Below are 11,902 nucleotides of genomic sequence, written 5' to 3'. Positions count from 1 at the left end.
CGCACACACACATCCAGACCCACACGCACACACACCCAGACCCACACACACTCCCAGACCCACACAATCTCCCAGACCCACACAGACACCCAGACCCACACAGACCCACACACCCAGACCCACACACACACGCCCAGACCCACACGCACCCAGACACACACACACACACCCAGACCCACACACACACACCCAGACCCACACACACACACAGACCCACACACACCCAGACCCACACCCAGACCCACACACCCAGACCCACACACACACACACCCAGACCCACACACACACACACACACACACAGACCCACACACACAGACCCACCCAGACCCACACCCAGACCCACACACACACACACCCAGACCCACGCACCCAGACCCACACACACCCAGACCCACACACACACACACCCAGACCCACACACACACACACACACAGACCCACACACACACACACCCAGACCCACACCCAGACCCCCACACACACACACACACACAGACCCACACACACCCAGTCCCACACACACCCCCAAACCCACACACACACAGACCCACACACACCCAGACCCACACCCAGACCCACACACACACACACACCCATACCCACACACACACACACACACACACACCCAGACCCACACACAGACCCAGACCCAGACGCACAAACCCACACATACACCCAGACCCACACACACACACCCAGACCCACGCACCCAGACCCACACGCACACACACCCAGACCCACACACACACAGACCCAAAAACACACACACCCAGACCCACACACACACACACCCAGACCCACACACACACACACACACACACACAGACCCACACACACAGACCCACCCAGACCCACACCCAGACCCACACACACACACACACCCAGACCCACGCACCCAGACCCACACACACCCAGACCCACACACACACACACCCAGACCCACACACACACACACACACAGACCCACACACACACACACCCAGACCCACACCCAGACCCCCCCCCACACACACACACACAGACCCACACACACCCAGTCCCACACACACCCCCAAACCCACACACACACAGACCCACACACACCCAGACCCAGACCCAGACCCACACACACACACACACCCATACCCACCCACACACACACACACACACACACCCAGACCCACACACAGACCCAGACCCAGACGCACAAACCCACACATACACCCAGACCCACACACACACACCCAGACCCACGCACCCAGACCCACACGCACACACACCCAGACCCACACACACACAGACCCAAAAACACACACACCCAGACCCACACACACACACAGACCCACACACACCCAGACCCACACCCAGACCCACACACACAGACCCACACACACACACACCCAGACCCACACACACAGACCCACACACACACACACCCAGACCCACACACACAGACCCACACACACACACACACAGACCCACACACACACACACACACAGACCCACACACACACTCAGAACCACACACAAATCCAGACCCACACACCCACACACCGAGACCTACAAACTCCCAGGCTCCTGTAACAGCACTTTCCAAACCTCTGACTTATCTCCTTCAATGATCACTCACTAACGATTACGATTGTCCACCTAAGAGACTCTGTGTTCCTGGCCATGGTTCTGTGGGGCCTTGCACGGCTGATGAACCTGATCCGGGAGCCACATCTTCGACCGCACACTTGGCAGGTGTTTCCGGAAGGCGGGAGTGATCCTTGGACTGTAGATCGCTGGTGTTCCTTTCTCATGTTGTGAGTGGGCTAGGGTCTGGCAGGTGGAATACAATGTTGCCAAATGTGAGGTTATCCATTTTGGTAGGAATAATAGCAAAAGGGATTATTATTTAAATGATAAAATATTAAAACATGCTGCTGTGCAGAGAGACCTGGGTGTGCTAGTGCATGAGTCACAGAAAGTTGGTTTTCAGGTGCAACAGGTGATTAAGAAGGCAAATGGAATTTTGTCCTCCATTGCTAGAGGGATGGAGTTTAAGACTAGGGAGGTTATGCTGCAATTGTATAAGGTGTTAGTGAGGCCACACCTGGAGTATTGTGTTCAGTTTTGGTCTCCTTACCTGAGAAAGGACGTACTGGTCCTGGAGGGTGTGCAGAGGAGATTCACTAGGTTAATCCCAGAGCTGAAGGGGTTGGATTATGAGAGGTTGGGTAGACTGGGACTGTACTCGTTGGAATTTAGAAGAATGCGGTGGGATCTTACAGAAACGTATAAAATTATGAAGGGGATAGGATAGATGCAGGCAGGTTGTTTCCACTGGCGGTGAAAGCAGAACTAGGGGGCATAGCCTCAAAATAAGGGGAAGTAGATCTAGGACTGAGCTTTGAAGGAACTTCTTCACCCAAAGGGTTGTGAATCTATGGAATTCCTTGCCCAGTGAAGCAGTAGAGGCTCCTTCATTAAATGTTTTTAAGATAAAGATAGATAGTTTTTTGAAGAATAAAGGGATTAAGGGTTATGGTTTTCAGGCCGGAAAGTGGAGCTGAGTCCAAAAAGATCAGCCATGATCTCATTGAATGGCGGACCAGGCTCGAGAGGCCAGATGGCCTACTTCTGCTCCTAGTTCTTATGTTCTTATGTTACTTTTCCGGGCCTCCTCTTGCCCTCGGGTATCCTCGAAGAATTGTGTCTCTTCAGTCAGGAGGTTCCTTCAAGTAGGTTTCTCCTGAGCAAAGGTCTCCCAGGCATTGACCTTGATGTTGCAATTCTTGAGGTAAGCCTTCAGGGTGTTTTTGAAGAGCTTCCCTTGTCATTGTCTTGTTTGGGATGCTTCACTGAGCTGGGAGAAGAAGATCTGCTTTGGCAGTCGGGACTCTGACACCCTAAGCACATGCCTCGTGACCTCTGACATCTAGAAGAACAAGAGCAGCAGATGAATGGCAACACCATCACCTGGAGGTTCCCCTCCAAGGCAGTCACCATCCTGATTTGGGAATATATCGTCCTTCCTTTGATGGTCAAAATCCTGGAACTCCCTTCGCGCCAAACAGCACAGTGGGTGTACCTACACCATATAGAATTTACAGTGCAGAAGTAGGTCATTCGGCCCATCGAGTCTGCATTGGCCCCTGGAAAGGGAACCTTGCCTCCACCCTATCCCCGAACCCAGTTACCCCAACCCTTTTTGGACACTTTGGATACAACCATGATGTGTTGGGTGTTCTGGACCACAAACAGGTTACCAACACTGGAAGTGGTGCAACTCTATTTTATTATAAGGTTAACTCTATTAACATACTTGAACTGTGGGTAAATGCAATACCAGCTTTAACTGTTGACCCTTGCCTAGTCCTAACCAGGTGATGCACTCTGCACATGGTGAATGTCTGTGTTGCAGGCTGTGAGCTCTGTGCTCCGAGCTGGCTGCTACTAGAATGAGCGGGAACTCTCCTGTCCCCTGGCCAGTCCACCCAATCAGCACATCTTTGGACTGTGGGAGGAAACCGGAGCACCCGGAGGAAACCCCCGCAGACATGGGGAGAACGTGCAAACTCCACACATGACCCAAGGCGGGAATCAAACCTGGGACCCTGGAGCTGTGAAGCAGCAGTGCTAACCACTGTTACACCGTGCTGCCCACACGGACGGCAGAGGTTCAAGAAGGGAGTTCACCCGCCACAAACCCCAGGGCGATTATGAATAGGTCACAAATGCTGGCCTTGCCTCGCATCCCCGAGAAGGAACAAATAAACGTTCCCGCTGGCGGAATGAGAGCCGAGAGGACTCCGGACAACAAAACAAAACACGTTTTAACGCCAGATTAGGACGGAGAAACTGGAGGGCAGAGTACACAGATTGCCTTTAAAGAGAGCTGAAGATAAACAAACTAGCCCCACCTTCAGTTGTAGCAGGGTTCGAGTGGAGTTCATGCGTGAGAGGGGAAATGAAAGGGTTGAGGGGAGGGAGTGGCCTTGCCGGAGGCACATGGGGCGGGATGAGTGCTTTATAAGAGGCTCAGTGAAGGCTGGAGTCAGACCGGGAATCCTCAGGCAGGGCGCCTGAGGTTTTATTGTAGCAGTTGCAGTGAAGTCAAATCCGCCGAGTCACTTGTTTGTTTTATTATCGTGCTGGCTTGGTGGTGCCAAGCATACCCAAACCGCGCGCCCTCCCTCTGCACACATCAGCAATTCACACCCCGGGGCTGGAGGTGCCCTCCGCGGGGGCAGAGCAGGCATGGAGGGCAAAGAGGCTGGAGCAGCGGTGGGCGCTCAGGACACCTTCCAGGAGCGGATAAAGGAGGTCCTGGAGCGGGCGAGCCGGCTGCAGCCGGAGGAGATGGTGTTCCGCTACCAGGGGCTGCTCTACCCCACCGTGCTGACCTCGGCGGAGACCCTGCAGGCGCTGCTCACCTTCCAGGCGCGTCCCGAAGACATGTTGGTCTCTTCTTACCCCAAATGTGGTGAGCTTGGCCGGCTCGATCCCCGGCATTCCTTCATTGCTTTTCTTTTAAAATAATTTAGAACTCCATTCGCCTCAAACTCTTCTTTTTCTGTTTGTTTGTTTTTAAAAGTTCAACATTATTTCCAGTAATGCCAAGTGTTTGAGATCCGTCTCTTTCCAGGTATTGCTACTTTTTACAATACCTGCTACTGTTACTTTGACAGTATGGCACTTTTTTCTCATTTATTTTGTAACATCGCTGTACTGTTGTATTTTTAAAAAAATTGCCCTCCCAGCTTTTGTAGCTGTCTGTTGTTCTTTAACTTCCCGTAACAGCCTCCCCGCACAGGCGCCGGAATGTGGCGACTAGGTGCTTTTCACAGTAACTTCATTTGAAGCCTATTTGTTACAATAAGCGATTTTCTTTTCATTTCATTTCAACTTGAACACTATTGCTGCATTGCTCGCATTAAGGCGGGCGATTTCGCCCCAATAGTTCTGTCTGTGCAACATTAAGCTTTCCTGAGCGGTGCATGTGTCAGGCAACCTCCCCACCCTCTCTGTGCCCTTGAACCCACTTCAGCAATCCAGAGTCTGCCTACACGGGGACAAGCGCCACACTCGGCAACGCCCAAGCTGACTGGAGAGCAGTACAACCTGACCTATGGATACACCAGAGCCATTAAACTCAGCAACTGCTGAGTTCCGGGTGCGGCGATGACCAGCTGAGTCGCACGTTTCGGCAGCTCCCGGTGAAACGGACTTTTGGGCTCTTGATAGGAGCCCCAACGGCAATTTTGACGGCTAAAAACACTGTGCGGTAAACCAGAAGGGAATCCTCCCTGGATACGGATGAAAAAAGGAGGAGAAAGTGGCCGGATTGCAGTGGATCCTTTAGAACAGCGGCAAGGAAGGCAAGCAAAAACCAAGATGGCGTCGGAAGGTGGCAGTTTAACATGGAGCCCTGAACAACAAGGGTTCTTGAAATACTGTGTGGAAGAGCTCAAAAAGGAAATGAAGAAAGAGCTGTTGGCCCCGATACTACAGGCGATCGAAGGGCTAAAGGAGGAACAAAAGACCCAGGAGCGGGAGCTTCGGGTCGTGAAGGCAAAGGCAGCCGAGAATGAGGACGACATACAGGGCCTGGTGGTGAAGACGGAGACGCATGAGGCACATCAGAAACGATGTGTGGAAAGGTTGGAGGCACTGGAGAACAACGTAAGGAGGAACAACCTGAGGATTCTTGGTCTTCCTGAAGGTGTGGAGGGAGCGGACGTCGGGGCATATGTGAGCACGATGCTGCACTCGTTAATGGGAGCGGAGGCCCCAGCGGGTCCGTTGGAGGTGGAAGGAGCATACCGAGTGATGGCGCGAGGGCCGAGAGCAGGAGAAATTCCCAGAGCCATAGTGGTGAGATTCCTCCGTTTTAAGGATAGAGAAATGGTCCTTAGATGGGCAAAGAAAACTCGGAGCAGTAAATGGGAGAACGCGGTGATCCGCGTTTATCAAGACTGGAGTGCGGAGGTGGCGAGAAGGAGGGCGAGCTTTAATCGGGCCAAGGCGGTGCTTCATAAAAATAAGATAAAATTTGGAATGCTGCAACCGGCAAGACTGTGGGTCACATATCGAGGGAGGCACCACTACTTTGAGACGGCGGATGAAGCGTGGACTTTTATTGTGGAAGAAAAACTGGAATGAGCGGGTTATTAAAGAGAACGTTTGAACAAAGTGGTGGGGCGAATGTGGGGGGCAAAGAGGGGGGTCAAAAAGGGGGGAAAGAGGAGTTTTATGTACTAATCCTGCGATGTGGTAACTTTTCTCTCTTCCACAGGTGGTGATGGGGGGAGGAGGGGAGGTGGAGGAGATGGGGCGTTGGCCATTGGGGGCGGGGCCAAGGGAGCAGCGCGGGCTTTGTTCCCGCGCTATGATAATCATGGCGGGAATAGAGAAGCAGGAAGGAGGGGGCGTCGCACGGTGTGAGCCGAGGTCACGGGGGGAAGCCGAGGTCGGCCAGAGTTTGCTGACTTCTGGGAGCAACATGGGGGGAGTAATTACGCTAGCGGGGGATCTAGCGGGGGCGGTGGGAGGGGGGAATTACTGGGTTGCTGCTGCTGGGGAGAGGGGGGAGCTGGTATGGGAGGGGATGGGCGGGGGGGCACCGCCTGGGGGAGATACAGCTGCGTGGGAACCGGGTGAGGAGCTGGAAAAAGGTGATGACTAATCGACAAGGGGGGGGGCGGGTAGGAAGCCCCCCAACCTGGCTGATCACGTGGAACGTGAGAGGGCTGAACGGGCCGATAAAGAGGGCACGGGTACTCGCACACCTTTAGAAACTTAAGGCAGATGTGGTTATGTTACAGGAAACGCACCTGAAACTGATAGACCAGGTTAGGCTATGCAAAGGATGGGTGGGGCAGGTGTTCCATTCGGGGCTAGATGCGAAAAACAGGGGGGTGGCTATATTAGTGGGGAAGCGGGTAATGTTCGAGGCAAAGACTATAGTGGCGGATAACGGGGGCAGATACGTGATAGTGAGTGGCAAACTACAGGGGGAGACGGTGGTTTCGGTAAACGTATATGCCCCGAACTGGGATGATGCCAATTTTATGAGGCGGATGCTAGGACGCATTCCGGACCTGGAGATGGGAAAGCTGATAATGGGGGGAGATTTTAATACGGTGTTGGAACCAGGGCTGGATAGGTCGAAGACCAGGACTGGAAGGAGGCCGGCAGCAGCCAAGGTACTTAAAGATTTTATGGAGCAGATGGGAGGTGTAGACCCGTGGAGATTTAGCAGACCTAGGAGTAAGGAGTTCTCGTTTTTCTCCTATGTCCATAAAGTCTACTCGCGAATAGACTTTTTTGTGCTGGGAAGGGCGTTGATCCCGAAGGTGAGGGGAACGGAGTATACGGCTATAGCCATTTCGGATCACGCTCCACACTGGGTAGACTTGGAGATAGGGGAGGAAACAGGAGGTCGCCCTCCCTGGAGAATGGACATGGGACTAATGGCAGATGAGGGGGTGTGTCTAAGGGTGAGGGGGTGCATTGAAAAGTACTTGGAACTCAATGATAATGGGGAGGTCCAGGTGGGAGTGGTCTGGGAGGCGTTGAAGGCGGTGGTTAGAGGGGAGCTGATATCAATAAGGGCACATAAAGGGAAGCAGGAGAGTAAGGAACGGGAGCGGTTGCTGCATGAACTTTTGAGGGTGGACAGACAATATGCGGAAGCACCGGAGGAGGGACTGTACAGGGAAAGGCAAAGGCTACATGTAGAATTTGACTTGCTGACTACGGGCACTGCAGAGGCACAATGGAGGAAGGCACAGGGTGTACAGTACGAATATGGGGAGAAGGCGAGCAGGTTGCTGGCACACCAATTGAGGAAAAGGGGAGCAGCGAGGGAAATAGGGGGAGTGAGGGATGAGGAAGGAGAGATGGAGCGGAGAGAGTGAATGGAGTGTTCAAGACATTTTATAAAAAATTATATGAAGCTCAACCCCCGGATGGGAGGGAGAGAATGATGGGCTTCTTGGATCGGCTGGAATTTCCCAAGGTGGAAGAGCAGGAAAGGGTGGGACTGGGAGCACAGATCGAGGTAGAAGAAGTGGTGAAAGGAATTAGGAGCATGCAGGCGGGAAAGGCCCCGGGACCGGATGGATTCCCAGTCGAATTCTATAGAAAATATGTGGACTTGCTCGCCCCGGTATTGACGAGGACCTTTAATGAGGCAAAGGAAAGGGGACAACTGCCCCCGACTATGTCTGAAGCAACGATATCGCTTCTCTTAAAGAAGGAAAAGGACCCGCTACAATGCGGGTCCTATAGACCTATTTCCCTCCTAAATGTAGATGCCAAGATCCTGGCCAAGGTAATGGCAATGAGAATAGAGGAATGTGTCCCGGGGGTGGTCCACGAGGACCAGACTGGGTTTGTGAAGGGGAGACAGCTGAACACGAATATACGGAGGCTGTTAGGGGTAATGATGATGGCCCCACCAGAGGGGGAAACGGAGATAGTAGTGGTGATGGATGCCGAGAAAGCATTTGATAGAGTGGAGTGGGATTATTTGTGGGAGGTGTTGAGGAGATTTGGTTTTGGAGAGGGGTATGTTAGATGGGTGCAGCTGTTGTATAGGGCCCCGATGGCGAGCGTGGTCACGAATGGACGGGGATCTGCATATTTTCGGCTCCATAGAGGGACAAGGCAGAGATGCCCTCTGTCCCCATTATTGTTTGCACTGGCGATTGAGCCCCTGGCGATAGCGTTGAGGGGTTCCAAGAAGTGGAGGGGAGTACTTAGAGGAGGAGAAGAACACCGGGTATCTTTGTATGCGGACGATTTGCTACTATACGTGGCAGACCCGGCGGAGGGGATGCCAGAAATAATGCGGATACTTGGGGAGTTTGGGGATTTTTCAGGGTATAAATTGAACATGGGGAAAAGTGAGTTGTTTGTGGTGCATCCAGGGGAGCAGAGTAGAGAAATAGAGGACCTACCGTTGAGGAAGGTAACAGGGGACTTTCGTTACCTGGGGATCCAGATAGCCAAGAATTGGGGCACATTGCATAGGTTAAATTTAACGCGGTTGGTGGAACAAATGGAGGAGGATTTTAAGAGATGGGATATGGTATCCCTGTCACTGGCAGGGAGGGTGCAGGCGGTTAAGATGGTGGTCCTCCCGAGATTCCTCTTTGTGTTTCAGTGCCTCCCGGTGGTGATCACGAAGGCTTTTTTTAAAAGGATTGAAAAGAGCATCATGGGTTTTGTGTGGGCCGGGAAGACCCCGAGAGTGAGGAAGGGATTCTTACAGCGTAGCAGGGATGGGGGGGGGGGCTGGCACTACCGAGCCTAAGTGAGTATTATTGGGCCGCTAATATTTCAATGGTGAGTAAGTGGATGGGAGAGGAGGTGGGAGCGGCGTGGAAGAGATTAGAGAGGGCGTACTGTAGGGGGACTAGCCTACAGGCTATGGTGACAGCCCCATTGCCGTTCTCACCGAGGAACTACACCACAAGCCCGGTGGTGGTGGCTACACTGAAGATTTGGGGACAGTGGAGACGGCATAGGGGAAAGACTGGAGCCTTGGGGGGTCCCCGATAAGAAACAACCATAGGTTTGCCCCGGGGGGAATGGATGGGGGATATGGAATGTGGCAAAGAGCAGGAATAATGTAACTGAAAGATCTGTTTGTGGATGGGAAGTTCGCGAGTCTGGGAGCGCTGACCGAGAAATATGGGTTGCCCCAAGGGAATGCATTCAGGTATATGCAACTGAGGGCTTTTGCGAGGCAACAGGTGAGGGAATTCCCGCAGCTCCCGACACAAGAGGTGCAGGACAGAGTGATCTCAAAGACATGGGTGGGGGATAGTAAGGTGTCAGATATATATAGGGAAATGAGGGACGAAGGGGAGACTATGGTAGATGAACTAAAAGGGAAATGGGAAGAAGAGCTGGGGGAGGAGGGGCTGTGGACAGATGCCCTAAGCAGGGTAAACTCGTCGTCCTCGTGTGCCAGGCTAAGCCTGATTCAGTTTAAGGTATTACACAGGGCGCATATGACTGGAGCACGGCTCAGTAAATTTTTTGGGTGGAGGATAGGTGTGCGAGGTGCTCGAGAAGCCCAGCGAATCATACCCATATGTTTTGGTCATGCCCGGCACTACAGGGGTTTTGGATGGGGGTGACAAAGGTGCTTTCAAAAGTAGTGGGGGTCCGGGTCGAACCAAGCTTGGGGTTGGCTATATTTGGGGTTGCACAAGAGCCGGGAGTGCAGGAGGCGAGAGAGGCCGATGTTTTGGCCTTTGCGTCCCTAGTAGCCCGGCGCAGGATATTGTTAATGTGGACAGAAGCCAAGCCCCCGGGGGTGGAGACCTGGATAAATGACATGGCGGGGTTTATAAAGCTAGAGCGGATTAAGTTCGTTCTAAGGGGGTCGGCTCAAGGGTTCACCAGGCGGTGGCAACCGTTCGTCGAATACCTCGCAGAAAGATAGATGGAATGGAAAAAAGAAGGCAGCAGCAGCAGCCCAGGATCGGGCGGGGGGGGGGGCGGGAGGAGGAACCAGAAGGACTCTCAGGGTTGTTAATATATACTGTATAATATGTATAGGTCGTTGCTACAGATAATTATATATTGGACTGTTAAATTATATTTTTGGAGAGTGTTACTTGTGATAAGGCAGTTGCCAATTAGGGTTAGTTTTCATTTTTGTTATTTATTATTTATTCATTTTTTGTTTATAATATAGGTCATTGTTATTTGTGTTGTTATAATATTGTGTAAAGGATGCACAATGTACTGTGTTGGTTGACCAAAAAATTTTCAATAAAATATTTATTTTAAAAAAACTCAGCAACTGCTGCCCCCTTCTCCTACTTGACGCCATGTGGGCATCGCTGGCTAAAGCCAGCATTCATTGCCCATCCCTAATTACCCTTTGAGAAGGTGGTGGTGAGCTGCGTTTTTGGATCGCTGCAGCCCATGGGGTGTAGGTACATCCATAGTGCTGTTCGGGAGGGACAGTGAAGGAGCGGCTGATGTACTTCCACGTCAGGGTGGTGGGTGACTTGGAGGGGAACTTGCAGTGGGTGCTGTTCCCATCATGCATCTGATGTTTTGTTCTGGGGTCTGGTTTAGCTCAGTTGGCTGGACGGCTGGTCCGTGACGCAGAGCGAGCCCAACAGCGCGGGTTCAATTCCTGTTCCGGCTGACGTTATTCGTGAAGGCCCTGCCTTCTCAACCTTGCCTCTTGCCTGAGGTGTGCTGGCCCTCAGATTAAATCACCACCAGTCAGCTCTCCCCCTCAAAGGGGAAAGCAGCCTATGGTCACCTGGGACTATGGCAACTTTACTTACTATCCTTGTTCTACTAGCTGGTAGTATGCTTGGAAATGCTGGCTGCCAAAAGCCTGGATCAATTGCATGGCTTTCACCAACACCAGTGAGAATTCTGCAATATGAAGAACAATAAGGTGAAGACTGATGGTAATATGGCGGTGGAATATCAGTCTCAACCTGCACCCAGAGAACTAGGCAGTAGCAAATGATGAATACTTAAGCTGAAATAATTCAACCCCTCACATGCAATCGAATCGTGAATGACATTTCTCATATCAAAAAAAAACACCCGTAAATCAATTTTTAGGTAGAGAAATGGCTAACTTTTCCATCCTTCAATAAAGGGGCAGAGAGAAAGGCCCTTGCACATCATTTGAGCGGTGAGCATGAACAGATTGTAAGAAATGGGAGTCGGGTATTCGGGCCTGAGTGACATGCAATGTAGCAGCAAGTTCTTGTGCTGTCTGCACATGTGATTGAGGAGAAATAGCCACACGTTTGGGCTATTTGGGAATAGCCAAACCTGCCCCCCACCCCTGTATGTGATCACCGGCTTTGACATCTCTGACCCACACGACCTGCCCTGTGTCAGTTAACCCCATGGCAATGGGCCCATTGGAGCAAGGCCTG

General features: G+C 52.1%; 1 protein-coding gene across 1 annotated transcript in view; it reads left to right on the top strand.

Moving 5' to 3' along the window:
- The first annotated feature begins 3,992 nt into the window (after window positions 1-3,992).
- Window positions 3,993-11,902, top strand: part of sult6b1 (sulfotransferase family, cytosolic, 6b, member 1) — a 40,395-nt gene continuing 32,485 nt past the window's right edge. The window contains exon 1 of the mRNA XM_072512469.1: window positions 3,993-4,452. Within this exon, the coding sequence (XP_072368570.1) occupies window positions 4,227-4,452 (226 nt within the window). The 5' untranslated portion in view covers window positions 3,993-4,226. The remainder of the gene's footprint in view (window positions 4,453-11,902) is intronic.

Source organism: Scyliorhinus torazame, chromosome 1 (genome assembly GCF_047496885.1).
Source record: "Scyliorhinus torazame isolate Kashiwa2021f chromosome 1, sScyTor2.1, whole genome shotgun sequence".
In the NCBI taxonomy this organism is placed as follows: domain Eukaryota; kingdom Metazoa; phylum Chordata; class Chondrichthyes; order Carcharhiniformes; family Scyliorhinidae; genus Scyliorhinus; species Scyliorhinus torazame.
This window is presented reverse-complemented; position numbering and strand designations above follow the sequence as displayed.